General features: G+C 43.3%; 1 protein-coding gene across 1 annotated transcript; it reads right to left on the reverse strand.

The window, feature by feature from the left end:
* Nucleotides 1-13096: 13096 nt before the first annotated feature.
* On the reverse strand, nt 13097-14934 carry LOC141770159 (natterin-3-like). Its single transcript, XM_074639818.1, has 2 exons — nt 14895-14934; nt 13097-14040 (listed from the first exon to the last, which is right to left on the reverse strand). Exons 1-2 carry the CDS (start codon nt 14932-14934, stop codon nt 13097-13099), a joined length of 984 nt encoding a protein of 327 aa, XP_074495919.1.
* Nucleotides 14935-15335: the final 401 nt, after the last annotated feature.

Raw genomic sequence — 15335 nt, forward strand, 5'->3', positions numbered from 1 at the left:
CATAATGGACCATTGAAACGTTATCACAGTTTGAAAGTAATTAGATGCAGGGAGCAGAGCTGTGACGTTATACCGCAGTATTGAAACTGAAGGTTATCATACCGTGTACATTTGCTTGTCTATCTTGAAATAAACTGACGGTGAGTGTGTGTTCAGGTACAGACATGATCAGTCTGGCTGCTGACGGTACATGTTAATAATAATAGGACATTATTTTAAAACAGCTGATGTTATTTTTTAATTAAGTAGTTAATTTAACATGCTTTAGTGCTGCTAACATGAAACTAACTTTAGTAATATAACATCTTATTGTTACATGCTATTTTTTAATCAGGTTAATAATTCAGTTTTGTTCCTTTAAGGGACTCTATCAGCAGATAGCGAATGATAAAAGGACTCTGATCGTGATCGTGGCCAAAAAAATGATCGTGACACCCTTATATGTCTGTATGTATAGAGGACAGCTGTAGCCTTGGTCAACAGGTACTGTAGCAGTAATGACTGTCGGTCAAATTAAAAATAACAGATCAGAGACAGACCCATGAGACAAAACAGCTTTTGTGCTAGAGTGCAGATACTGGTATTATATGAAACTAAAAAAACAAATGAATTCATTGGTAACAACCATGTCATACTAGCTTGTCAGGAAGGAGGTTAAATAACGCTCTGAACTTATGTTAAATTTTGGCAAGGAAAAACTGTCATGTCCATGTTCAAAGGGGTCCCTTGACCTCTGACCTCCAGATCAGTGAATGTAAATGGGTTCTATGGGTACCCACGAGTCTCCTCTTTACAGACATGCCCACTTTATGATAATCACATGCAGTTTGGGGGCAAGTCATAGTCAAGTCAGCACACTGACACACTGACAGCTGTTGTTGTCTGTTGGGCTGCAGTTTGCCATGTTATGATCTGAGCATATTGTTTTATGCTAAATGCAGTAAATCTCCCTTTAAGGTACATTTTGAACAGATAAAAAAGAGTGCGATTAATTTGCTATCAACTACGGACAATCATACGATTAAATATTTGAATCGATTAACAGCCCTAGTAAAACCTCCCGAAGCAACTCACGCTTACGTAGACCCTGAACACAGAGAACTAACAGTTAGCAACACGTATGTAACAGTTAACAAAGAGTAAAGAAGCAAAGAGATGAAACTCTGGTGCTTTTTCAACAACAGCCGCTAGATGGCACTGCGGTAGCGCTGCCGCCATTTTGGACTGAAAACGCCAATGAGTCTGTGTCCATGGGTGTATAAAGATACGTCTGTAAATCAGAGAATCATTTTTTTTTAGGTAAATCAACTTGCCAGTAGGAACTCTTAAATAGCCCTCATTTAAATCATTATGTCCTAAAGTTGTAAAATGAACTAACAGCTGAATCCAGAGTTATTTTCCTCGCCATAAAGAACGTGCATCAGACCCACGGGACCGCACCGCCCTGCACGCTCATATGACATATGGGGTTCTACCAGCTTCCTGCTAGCTGTATGTGGCTGTAATAATGGATATATTGGTTGTAATTCATCACTTTTATTATCTTCTAATACACCCATGGACTGTATGGTATAAGCCTGTACCGTGGTGGACATATTAACGTCTCTGTTCCCAAACAACCGGCTATCGGCCAGTAGCTAGTAGTGCTAGTAGCACGACATCAACAGAATTGAATGGAGTTGTAGGATATTTACTAACATGCAGGGCAAAAGACCAGGACACACATCTTCTACATCCATGGTCTGTGGTCTATTGGACCCTCTTCTACGTTGTACTGGCGTCCGGTAGTTGCTTTCGGTCCAAAATGGTGGAAGCGTAACTCTGCTGCTGGGCGCTGATGTTGCAATGGAACGAACAATTGACTTTCACTTCTTAGCAATTTAGGTTGTTTGCAGTCAATGTGGTGGCAGAATGTGTATATGTGTTGTACTCCCATTACCGTGTTCAGTAATTATAGTATTCATTTTAAGTATATTGTGTGAGGTGATTGTGGTACAGTGTAATTTTCATGACAGCCATAGGGGTCTGTAAAATATTTTTTTTATTGTGTCTTATTTGATTTACATGTTTTGAGTTATTTTCATGTTTATAATGAGTCTGCACTGAACCTGACTGCGAGAGGTGTTTTTCTATGAGGATAAAACCCATATGACAGCATTTTGCTCTCTCTGGGCTCAAAACAGGAATAAACCTGAGTTCAACAAGACATTCCAGTGTCCAGCGTCTGATTGTGCACCAGAACACAACGCAGTGTGGTCGGGACCTGCAGACCGTTCCGGCTACATTGGTGCCGTGACCCGGATTTCTCCGCTTCAGATCATCGTCAGCGTGATCGCCGGTGGTTGCTGCAGCAAGTATTAACATTTCAAGGACACTGATGCTGTAACAAGTACTAACACACTTCAGAGACATTAATGCTGTGACAAATACTGCATATATTGTGAGTGTTAAGTGTTGTTGGTGCTTTAGTCTTCACAAGTTCATTTTTATCCTGTTTTTTTTGTGTATGTTGAGTATTCACTTACCTCTTATTAGCTTTGGTTAAGAGATAACAAACCTAGCTAAGATGACTGATGGTAAAAATGTTAAGATACCATTTGGCCATGATGGGGGTACTGGTTCAGTAAGCTTCAGACGGGGCAAGCTTTTGGGAGACGTATACTCAACTCCAGTTAGGGGTGCTGGGGCAGTAAGCTCCGGGCGGGGCAAGCTTTTTGGTGAAGTAGAATCAACTTCAGTAAGGGGTGCTAGTGTAGTAGGCCACCCTGCATTCTCTTCCACTCACATGCACACCGATGTACTTTCTCCCAGACAGCACATGCCTAGTCCAGACATGAGTTATCCAGACATAGGGGATCTCATAACACAGTTAGCCAACCAAATTGGAGAGAGTATTGCAAGCCAGATGCAGAAAACTGCAGGTAGCCAAGAAGATCGAACTACTCATGCACCTAGTTTGAACACGGGCCCGGGTCTCTCTGAGTTAAACATGACTGGGGTGAAGTTAGTGATGCAGTCAGATGTGAAGGAGCCACCACACTTCAGGGGTGATGGAACCGACAAACACACAGTACATGAATGGGAGGAAATCATGGATGCTTACCTAAATAAGAGGGGTGTCCCGCCTCATGAGCATTCCCAAGAAATAATTTCAAGATTGATGGGAAAAGCTAGAGATGTTGTCAAGGTCACCCTGCGCAGCATTCCATCTTTAAGGCCTGCTGAAGACTCCAAGCTTGTCTTTGATATACTCAAACAACATTTTAGTGAGGTAACATATTCTTCGATGCCTTTGGCGGGTGCAAGCGGCCGAAATGGGTTTCCTCAGGAGGGTGGCTGGCGTCTCCCTTAGAGATAGGGTAAGAAGCTCAGTCATCCGTGAGGGACTCGGAGTAGAGTCCTTGCTCCTTTGCGTCGAAAGGAGCCAGTTGAGGTGGTTCGGGCATCTAGCAAGGATGCCTCCTGGGCGCCTCCCTTGGGAGGTGTTCCAGGCACGACCAGCTGGGAGGAGACCACGGGGAAGACCCAGGACTAGATGGAGAGATTATATCTCTACTCTGGCCTGGGAACGCCTCGGGATCCCCCAGTCAGAGCTGGTTAATGTGGCCCGGGAAAGGGAAGTTTGGGGTCCCCTGCTGGAGCTGTTGCCCCCGCGACCCGATCCCGGATAAGCGGTTGAAGATGGATGGCAGATTTTTATAACACTCTCCCTTTGGCCGGAGAAAGCCCAATGGACTATTGGATCCGCTTGAATAAAGCTGTGGATGTGGCAGATGAGTGTCTGAGGAGGCAGGGACGGAATATTGAAGATCCCTCTCATGAAGTCACAATGATGTTTGTGAAACACTGCCCCGACCCTGCACTTTCAAGTGTTCTGAAGTTTAAAACAGCAGAGAAATGGACAGCAGATGAGATCCAGGAGCGCCTCACTGAAAACCAGAGAGAGGCTAGGACCAAGTCTCAAGGTAAAACATGTCGGCCTCCACAACCAAAGCAGGTTGGTGCACATGCCCAGACTTCAGCAATGGAGGCTGTAGCTACTGATAATGCCAGGGAGCTTACCTGCGACCAGAATGCAATGGGGCCCTCATCCTCTTCTCAGGCAGAGAGTGTCTGCATTCAGTCCCTCATCAGCTTGCTGGACCGCGTGCTGGAGCAGAAGGCTCAGTCAGCAGTAGTTACACCACCTATTGGGGAGCAAGCAAATTTTACTCAAAGGAGATGCAAGGTTTGCCAGTCCGGTGACCACTCAACAACTATGCACTGCAGGCAGGAAAATCTCTGCATGAGCTGTTTCAAGCCTGGCCATTGGAGGAGAGAATGCCACCAACGAAAGTCAAGAAATAATGCCACGTCACAACCTGTCCAAACACAGCCCAGAAATGAGCAAGGTGGAGCAGGTTTAAACTAGACAGCTCACATTTGGCGAGGGGACGTGTGGGCGTTAAAGGACCAACCCTTGAAGGAAATGAGGATTTGAAAGAGGTGTATGCAAATGTCTGCAAAGCAATGCCAGAGGATTGCACAGTAATCATTCAGAATATACACAAAGTTGAGCCATTTGACGAGTTATTCCATGCACCAGTGATGATCAGTGATTCTGCTCAGTTGCAAGGATTGCTTGATACGGGATCAATGGCTTGTACAATAAGCGAAGAAGCAGAGCAAAGACTCCTATCAGAGAACGTTTTGACACAGCGGCAAGAGCCGACACAGCGCATTATTCTTGTTGGCTGTGGAGGACTACAGGTGAGCCCCAAGTGCATATATGATATGGAGCTGGGTCTGTATGGGGTAAAGTGCATGGTCCCGGTCCTGGTGGTTGCTGGTCAGAAGGACGACATCATCATAGGCACCAACATGTTGAAATATGTGATGAGTCAGCTGAAAAATGACGAAAACTACTGGAAACTCGTCTCATGCAATGTACAGGGGTCCTCTGAGTGCGAGCAGTTTCTGGAGATGATGGCTGGTCTCACAAGGTGGAACGGGGCTGATGTACCAGACAAGGTGGGTACAGTTAAGCTAACCCAAGCAGTGACTCTACTCCCCAAACAAGAATACCTGCTATGGGGCAAGTTGCCAAGTAATGTCCCTATGTCACCTGGGAGCACAGTAGTGGTGGAACCTACCTCTTCCAAGTGCATCCCTCGGGGTATCATGGTTGGCAGAGTGGTCACACCTTTGTGGGGAGATGGCTGGGTTCCCATGAAGGTCACCAATTACACAGAAAAGCCACTCACCCTGAAAAGAAACTGCAAGCTGGCAGATGTTTCTCCCTGCGTTGCAGTTGAAGATTTCACACTGCCCCAAGGCTCCTGTGAGAAAGAAAATGACGCAGATAAAGTGACTCATGACAAACACGCTGATAATACTGACCTGAAACAGAGACTGCAGAATGTTGGCCTGGGGGATGTCAACATCGATAATTGCCAAGTGAGCTCTTCCACCAAGATCCAACTGGTGGAAATGATGGAACAGTACCAGGATGTGTTTTCAAAACACCATCTAGATTGTGGAGAAGCCAAGGGCTTTGTGCATAGGATCCGGCTTACAGATGACCGTCCTTTCCGTCTTCCATATCGCAGAGTGCCTCCAGCTCACTACCAAAAGCTGCGCCAGGTCCTCACTGAGATGGAAGAGCAGGGAATCATTCGGAAGTCAATGAGCGAATATGCATCCCCACTCGTGATGGTCTGGAAAAAAAATGGTGACCTCAGGATATGCACAGACTTCCGGTGGCTGAATGCAAGGACCATCAAAGATGCTCATCCCCTGCCTCATCAGTCGGACTGCTTGGCGGCTCTTGGCGGAAACACTGTCTTCAGCACCATGGACCTAACATCAGGTTTTTACAACCTGACCATGCACGAGGAAGACAAGAAATTCACCGCCTTCACAACACCCCTGGGCTTACATGAGTACAACAGAATGCCCCAGGGACTTTGTAACAGTCCCGCATCTTTCATGAGAATGATGCTGAGCATTTTTGGTGATCTAAACTTCAGTAGCTTGCTGTGCTATCTTGACGACCTCCTGGTCTTTGCCCCATCTGAGCAAGAAGCCCTCAATAGGCTGGAGGTTGTTTTTCAGAGGCTGAGAGAGCACAACCTGAAGCTGAGTCCAAAAAAATGCCACCTGTTGCAGCGGTCCGTGAAATTCCTCGGACACATTATTGACGGTGATGGGGTAGCTGTTGACCCAGAGAAAGTTGAAGTTATCGTCAAAATGTCAAAGAAGGATTTAATGGAGGATGACGGCTGCACACCTTCAGTTCGGAGAGTAAAGTCATTTTTGGGAATGGTGTTCTACTATCAGCACTTTATGCCCAACTGCTCCGCCACAGCAAAGCCTCTGTTTGCCCTTACAGCTGGTCAAAAACGGAGAGGGAAGGTTAGAAAGTTAAACCAGAATCCCGGTGTCTTCAGAAAGCTCACACCTGCAGACTGGACTGATGACTGTGACTCTGCCTTCCTCAGCCTCAAGGAGAAGCTTCTGAACTGTGCAGTCCTCGCTCACCCGGATTTCTCCAAACCACTGATCCTATCCATCGACGCTTCTCTTGATGGCCTCGGGGCCGTTTTGTCACAGTTACCAGAAGGTGAAACCAAAGCCCGTCCGATTGCTTTTGCGAGCAAGACCCTCACTGGCTCACAAAAGAGGTATCCCGCCCATCGCCTGGAATTTCTAGCGCTCAAGTGGAGTGTTTGTGAAAAATTCAGTCACTGGTTGAAGGGTCACTGTTTCACAGTGTGGACCGACAATAATCCATTGACCTATATAATGACAAAACCAAAACTTGACGCTTGCGAACAGCGGTGGGTGGCCAAGCTGTCCCCATACATGTTCGATCTTAAACATATACCTGGGGTGAAAAACATTGTGGCAGATGCCTTAAGTAGAGACCCTTTTGCTAGGTCAGTGGGCCAAAGATTGATCAGCGAGCCATATGAGAACCTTTTGGTAGAAGCCGAGGGAACAAAGGAGGAAGGAGTCCAGGATGTTTTCCGGTGCAAGGTCCAATGTCTTCAGGCATATAACTCAGGCTGTGTGATCACAGATGCGCTACAGCACAAGCCACCTGGAAATCAGGATTCCGCTGATGTTAAGTCCATCTGTGAAGCTCACATTGAGTGGGAGAAAGCTGCAGAGTCAAGAGCAGTTCAGTTCCTCCAGGTTCTGCCCCAGGTGGCACACTCAGAACAAGACACCCTTCCAGCCTTCTCTATTGATGAGCTTCGGCACGGCCAGCAACAGGATCCAGACATTGGGGAGGTCCGGCTGTTTGTGGAGCGGGGTAAGCTGCCATCTAGAAGAGAGAGATGTAGGCTAAGTCCAAGAGCACAGATGCTATGCAAGCAGTGGCATCGGATGAAAGTCCAAGATGGAGTCCTCTATAGGATTACCAAAGACTCTTTAACCAGGCAGAAAAGGTACCAGTTTGTCTTACCCGCCAGTTTGAAGGTCAATGCCCTTTCTGGTGTGCATGACCTTGCAGGGCATCAAGGGCAAGCCAGAACCCTACACCTTGCCAGACAACGCTTTTTCTGGCCGCAAATGGAAAGAGACATAAAGGAATATGTGAAATGCTGCCAACGATGTATCCTAGCAAAGACTCCTGAACCAGCTGCCCGAGCTCCCTTGGAGAGCATTCGCACTTCTGCACCCATGGAGTTGGTATGCATAGATTTCTGGAGCGCTGAGGATAACAAACAAAGATCAGTTGATGTCTTGGTCATAACTGACCACTTTACAAAGTTGGCTCACGCGTTCCCTTGTGTAAACCAGACTGCAAAGCAAGTTGCGAAGAAGTTGTGGGATAATGTGTTCTGCATATATGGTTTTCCACAGCGAATCCATTCAGATCAGGGAGCCAATTTCGAAAGTAAACTCCTAGCAGAACTCCTCAGCCTCACAGGGATCGCAAAGTCACACACAACTGCATACCATCCCATGGGAAATGGGCAAACTGAGAGGTTTAATAGGACACTTGGCAGTATGTTGCGTGCCTTACCATTAGCAGCAAAACAACACTGGGCACAACAGATACAAACCTTGACCTTTGCTTACAACGCCACCATCCATGAAACAACTGGATACGCCCCATTCTACTTAATGTATGGTCGGGTCCCCAGACTTCCGGTGGATGTGGTCTTCAAGCAGGTCCTGAAAGACACAGTCGTGGTTGACTACAAGACCTACGCCGAGAAACTGACGGCAAGCCTCCATGAAGCCGCTGGCATTGCTCAGCAGCATGCAAGGAAAGAGCAGCAGCATCAAGCTGATGGTTACAACAAGAGAGTCCGTGGCACTTGCCTGAATGTTGGTGACAGAGTTCTGCTCGCAAATAAAGGGGAAAGAGGAAAGAGGAAGTTGGCAGATAAATGGGAACCCACTATCTACACTGTCATGGATCGGAAACCTCAGACTCACATCTATAAAGTTGCGGACGATGGCGGGAAAACCAAAGTTGTACACCGGAATTTGATATTGGATGTGAGCTTCCTACCAATCCCAGAACAAATCAGTGGGGAGCTGGATTCAGGTGCTTCAGACGAGGAGAGCGAGTTTCAGTCTCCGTCCATTGATACTTTGAGTGGCCTGGCGGTCGAAGCTTCTGAGGACCGTACCCACTCATGGATATGCACATCATCTGATGTTGACTGTGAGTCTTTGGGAGATGATAGAGAGTCAGGAATGGAGGTTGAGATGTCATACTCCCCACCTAGAGACTCTGATCACCTGCCACTTGTAAGGCCCCAGTCTGATCCTGCCAATGGTGGTGGAAACAAGGAAGAAAGAGAGGAAACCTTACCTGTGAGAGACTTGCCCGGTTCCAGTGAGCTCCCCGAGCCATACATGACTGACACTGATGTTGACCCTTTAGCCACCGTTTCTGACCTAGATGAGCCAGAACCCTGTAACATCACCTCACCCACAACAGTGACTGATAGACAGATACCTACACAAGGTTCAGGGCCTGACAGGCACGTAGTCAGAACACGTACAGGCAGGGTTGTCAAAGCAGTCAATCGCCTGATAGAGAACATGGCGCAAAAACCTTTCACACGGGGTATTGTAGACAGGTTTAACAGTAGGTCACAGTCCTTACTCACCTTGTTTTAAACAGGGCAGAAGAGGTATAGAAATGAGTTTTGTGTTTTGTTTTTATACAGTACATTTCTTCTTTTGTTTTGGGTCATAAAATGTTCACATTGACGGGATTGAATGCCAAGATCTCATGTGGTGTAAAAGGCATCATATATACTAGGAGAAGCAGTAGCCTGATCAACTTCTGTTTTCTCTGAACTTACTTAGCAAGTAGCTAATATGCTGTGTGGGGAATTAGATTCCCAGGGTTATCTTGGACCGAAAGAATGTGAAAATTGTGCTTTGTAAAATTGATTTATTTATCTTGCACAACCCTCTGTATGTTTTCGGGATTTGGCGAAATTAAAGAGGGGTGAATGTAACAGATAGAAGAAGTGACAGTAAATAATATTTGTAATTTTTATTTCTTATGTTATGTGTTTTATTGCAATATGTATTAATTTCACCAAAATCCCTCACTTGTTGTGTTGTTCCTAAGTTTATCCTTGGTATTGGGAGTACTGTTTTAGTTTGTGCTACAGCGCCCTCTGGTGGTTGTTAGCAGACGTACTGCGTCTCCTCCGCTCTCTCGTCAGTCTGCACTGAACCTGACTGCGAGAGGTATGTATCTAAAGTAGCGCGATGTAAAGTGTGAATTCTAATGTTTTAATGTTGATTTAATTACACAGAGCAGTTTACTCTTGCATAGTATCATTAGGACAGACGAACTGGGTCATTTTCTGTCGTGCTTTTTACTTGTAAAGTGAGTTTTGAGAGGCTAAGCTCACTAGCTAAACATGTGTGTGTGCTGGTGTCGCCGTTTTATCTTCCCGTGGGATCCACATGTAAGCTTGTCCTTTTCTCATGTTAGGTGTTTTTCTATGAGGATAAAACCCATATGACAGCATTTTGCTCTCTCTGGGCTCAAAACAGGTATGTGTATATGTGTTGTACTCCCATTACCGTGTTCAGTAATTATAGTATTCATTTTAAGTATATTGTGTGAGGTGATTGTGGTACAGTGTAATTTTCATGACAGCCATAGGGGTCTGTAAAATATTTTTTTTATTGTGTCTTATTTGATTTACATGTTTTGAGTTATTTTCATGTTTATAATGAGTCTGCACTGAACCTGACTGCGAGAGGTGTTTTTCTATGAGGATAAAACCCATATGACAGCATTTTGCTCTCTCTGGGCTCAAAACAGGAATAAACCTGAGTTCAACAAGACATGCCAGTGTCCAGCGTCTGATTGTGCACCAGAACACAACGCAGTGTGGTCGGGACCTGCAGACCGTTCCGGCTACATTTGCACAGGTCAAAACAGGACTGCAGAGTTCACAACATAATGGACCATTGAAACGTTATCACAGTTTGAAAGTATTTAGATGCAGGGAGCAGGACTGTGACGTTATACCGCAGTATTTAAACTGAAGATTATTATACCGTGTACATTTGCATATCTATCTTGAAAAAAAGACATAAGTGAGTGTGTGTAAGGGGTACACCGTGTGTAGTAATTAACAAAACGTTTATTTTTGTATTTCAAACTAAGTGTAAAGCAGACAGTGTGCTGATGTTTCAGCATACCTGCTCAATAGATCAGTAAGTTTTCATTCAGTGCCATCTACTGGATTTATTTGATATTTCAGCTGCTTCATGAGCATCTGCAGAGATTAGTTAAATGGAGATACATTACTACAAAACTCACTCACTTAACCTGAAGAGCTGTGGCTGACAACTAACTGAGAAACTTTGTCCAATTTTTCTCAAAATATAGAAATAATTCTAAGTTATAAAGCAAATAGAAACCTGTTTTATTCCCTAACACTGTATATTCTCATAGGCGTCATACCTTTTTAACACAGCTTCTTTATTTGTAACACTTTTTGATGCCATATGTATTTAGCCCCAAAACTGAACAGAAGGCAGGAAAATATTATGAAATAAGTCAAATTTATTTATTTGATTTTATATTTGATATGATTTTTTTTGTATTGTCTATCAACTGATTGCAGGTAGAATTAAAAGTACAAAGCATTTCTTTTTACACTCAGTTTAAATAATTTAATTAACATTAGATTAATTTTATTTTATATAAAATCAATCAACTGTAATTTTATTTTTCTGATAACATATTGTTGTGCTATTTCAAATTCAGATGAAGACATGAAGGAAGTTTTTACTGACGAGCTTCATTCTATGATGTTCAATCCCATTATGCTTCATGCAAACGTCTACTTGCTACAGCCCGCCATGAACATCGTTGCACACCAAACTTTTGATAGAATTTGGATGATCCAGCACTAATACTTCACTCACTATAAGAAAAATCTGCAAAGTTTCATTTGATATATGCAGCAAGTAGGCAGATGGCCAGTGTTGGGCAACTTAAAATGTGTTATTTTCGTTATTTATTGCCTTCCCCTAAAATACTAACATTCATTTCCTAATTATGCAGCAGAACTGGTGACATACCTGTTACATAACTTTCCACTACCCAGACAAGCTCCATAAAAAGGTGCTCTTCTTAATGATTTTTTTTTGTGGAATAACAATAAAATTATGTCTCATCATCTTAAATTTGTATGTTCACACTTCAACTAGACAATAGAACTGCAAGAGAGACTCAATAACCTGTTACTATCCAACTGTCTCAGCCTGCTCAGGGAGGCAGGAGTTCAGCAAGGCTTAAAAACACCAGCTGCTGATGTATTGCTTATTTCAGGTCTTGCATTTTAGTAGGCTACAGAAATGTGTATGCAATAGGTGTTGGGAGACTGGAAGTACTCCTGGAGTTTTTAAAGTCCATCCTGGAGGAGGGACCCTATGTCGGTAGGGAACCTCGCTCGTTTATGAAGGGCAGCTTCAGGACCCTGGCCCCATCACCCCTAATTTGGATGCCAATCTAACACCTAATGTACACTAAAACACACAACTATGTTTAAGCCTTGATAACATAAGCAACATAAAACACAACTCAATCAGTAGGACATCAAACAAACCAAGCTAACCCCGTTTAGCAAGTCAAGACAAAGGAAACAACACAACTTAAACCTTAGCAAGTATTCAGCTTTGCTATTGTAATTCATAACAATTACATTTTAACTGCCAGCCTATCCCAGAGGAAGGGCTCTCTTACCTTACCTTAAGGACACCAAGCAGACACCCTCAGAGATGAGCGAGACAGGACTTTGGTTGGAATGTACAGAATACAATCCAGTTTTATTGGTTTTTAAAGATAATATGAAGATTACAAGTTACATGAATTGAATGATACGAAAAGGAACCAAAACACCCAGTAAAATCTCAAAAGATCCCCAAAAGCTTCAAAATGCCCAAAAGAAAAAGTCAAAAATATCCTCAGAGTCAAAAAAGCCTCCTATAATCTGTTGTCTCCCTTCATTTATACTTTTTTACTCCAGATCCATGTATGGTTAACAACCTAAACATCAACAAACTATTAGATCATAAGACCTTTAGCAAAGAAAACTTTCTTACATATTTTTACCAACCAGTGAATATAAAAGCACACAGGATTACATATTGAAGAATGAAAGAAAATCAAATACTTGTTATCACTATTAAATGAGCACAAAGACATATGGGATTATATATGTGGAATAAAATCATATCTGAGACTAAATCACTCTAAGCTCAATAGAAGAAAGGAAATCATACCGATTCACCAGTTTCACAACAATGTTTCCAAGTATTTCTGTAATTTTCAATTGGTTAGTCAATTAAACTAATTAATTAATTGGTTAAACTCTGAATTAGGGTAGGTTTTAGGGGTGTGTGTCTCTGACATTATAGGTGAAACCTCAAAAATACATTTGGTGCCTGGTAAACAATTTGTTGAAAAACTGAAGAAATCATTAAATGCCAAATTAAAGCAAAAATAAAACTTATTTTTTTTTAGGTTTTCATTACGGGTATCCAACATACAATATGTCAGGTACTGTAACTCATGGAGCCTCTTCCATTATGCTTTCAGGGAGAGGGCCTACAGAGATTGACAGGGATCCACCACAGCCAAGACTTCTCCCACTTGGACGCCTTTGTAGGTCCCGGTGATGGACGTCCACTTGGTCTCCCCGTTCCTGTAGGTGCGTTTGAGGCGTGCAGTGTAAGGGATGTCTGCCCCGTACTTATGAGCCACCATATTGACTTTGCAGGAGTGGTGTGGTGGGACTGTGCACTCAACAGCAACAGAGTGGGTGGTTGACTTTTTATGAGTGGTCCCCTTCGAGAACTGGAGGGTTGTCTCCACGCTATACCCAACAGTTGCAGAGGCAATATCTGGGATTCCGGCAGTGATGCTAGTCGTGACGCCCGCTGTTATGGAAAAGCTGGTGTCCCACCTTTGCTCTTCTACGGTTGCCTCTGAGAGGGTGGCTGTCTGTGTCACTGGATGGTCGCTTTTGTTGATGACTGTAGAATTTTTCAAGATCTCTGGAGGATACTTAATGATATTAAGATTATCAGTTTTATACTTGACATCAGAAATGTGCTCGCTGATTACATCTGAGTTAAAGGTCAGAACCTGGTAGTTCTTGTACCAATACTCTTTACCTCCCCAGGGAAGGAAGAAGGCCTCATTTTTAACATGCACCTTCCCAAGACCATACTCGTTCTTCCCAACATACATGTCATTGGGGGATGTGTATACTGCATTTGCAGGCACTGAACCGTAGGAGCCATTCTTCCACTTCAAAGACTCAAAGTCGTCTTTGTTCACCAGGATCTGAAATTGGGAGACACGATGCTCTTTGTCTCCATAGGCGTAGTGGCAGTAAGAATCCAGGGAAGGGCAGAAGAAGCCGGCCTCAATCCCATGTTTGGCAACGTAGTCGGTGCGTTGTTCGTATCCGTTGTAGATTGAAACTGCTCCGTTGGGAATAGAGCCGTTAAAGGTCTGCCATTCCAGGTTGGTTTCTTCAAGGGTCACTTTGAGAAAGCACAGATAGGAACAATGTTAAGTATAAACCAAATGACATCACTAATAAATCGATGTATTCCCAAAGCTTTTTGAAAATAGACAAGCTTGAAATAAATGCTTTATAGGGCAAAACAAAAACTGGCCAATGGAGAGCGAAAAGCAAAACATTTATCTCAAAATTATTTTTAAATCACTTATCAAATTGTCATGAATTTTAGAAGAAGCCAAACTGACCATAGCTTAACCCCTCGCCCAAACAGTGATTGTCCAATCATAGCTTAGCAACCGTAACTAGGCATGGAGGTCTGTCAAGCTCTGGATTTCTCCACATGTTGAAGCGTTGTGCATACACCGTAAAACTCATTTAAAGAGTTTGGAAAAAGTGTTAGGAATGGACTCAACTGTGTGTTCAACTGCTCTAACATAAGCTGCAATGTTTAGCATTAGGGGTGTAACGGTGATACGTTTTTACAACGATGCGTTATTATAATTTTCCATGATTCCGATACGGTTCAAGGACGATATTGGCTCATATAGAGCAATACGATATGATACGATTCAATTCAATGACTTGAAATCGACACAATACCTTTTTTGCCAAAAATTCTATCAGTGTGAAATAAATAGCTGATACTGCACAATGCAGGTCAGGATTCCTCAAAGTTTTTCTTGTAAGGGAATCAGGGATAAATTAATTATGGATATAAATAAGTAAACACAACGATTAATGGCAAATACATATAACTCATACAAAAGACAGTGCAATATTTAACAAAAGATCAAATTCAAGTTAAATGATGTTCTCATTTTCAAAGCAAAAGGTAGAGCAATAATATTTAACAAAAAATAAAATGCAACCAACTTCTCTTCAGGTCGAATGAACAGTGGTTTAATCTAGCCATCGTGCGCACACACGTTCATGCGCTCACACAATGGCTAACATGGTGCACCTGTAGCGCATTTGAGCATAGGGTGGGATGAAAAAGAAGGCATTATTATAGGGGGGTGCATTAGCGGCTGTGACAATTATGACTTACTGTATCACATTCATTACTTTCTCCCCCTTTAATCACAGGGCTATCCCCCTCATGACCTACTGACAGTTTGGGAGTCCTGTAGAGAGTTTCTCTCAGAGGAAGCATATTGTTGTCTGGGACTACATACATTATTTTTCAACTTTAGTTTTGAACCTGAACCATTTTGATCACATCATGTTGCTCGGCTCAGCCTCAGGCTATTATAATTAAATTGTGGAGCTCAGACATTTTGTCCAGGATGGAGACACCGGGTGAAAGACTGACAT

This window comes from Sebastes fasciatus, chromosome 6, assembly GCF_043250625.1.
Source record: "Sebastes fasciatus isolate fSebFas1 chromosome 6, fSebFas1.pri, whole genome shotgun sequence".
Lineage (NCBI taxonomy): Eukaryota > Metazoa > Chordata > Actinopteri > Perciformes > Sebastidae > Sebastes > Sebastes fasciatus.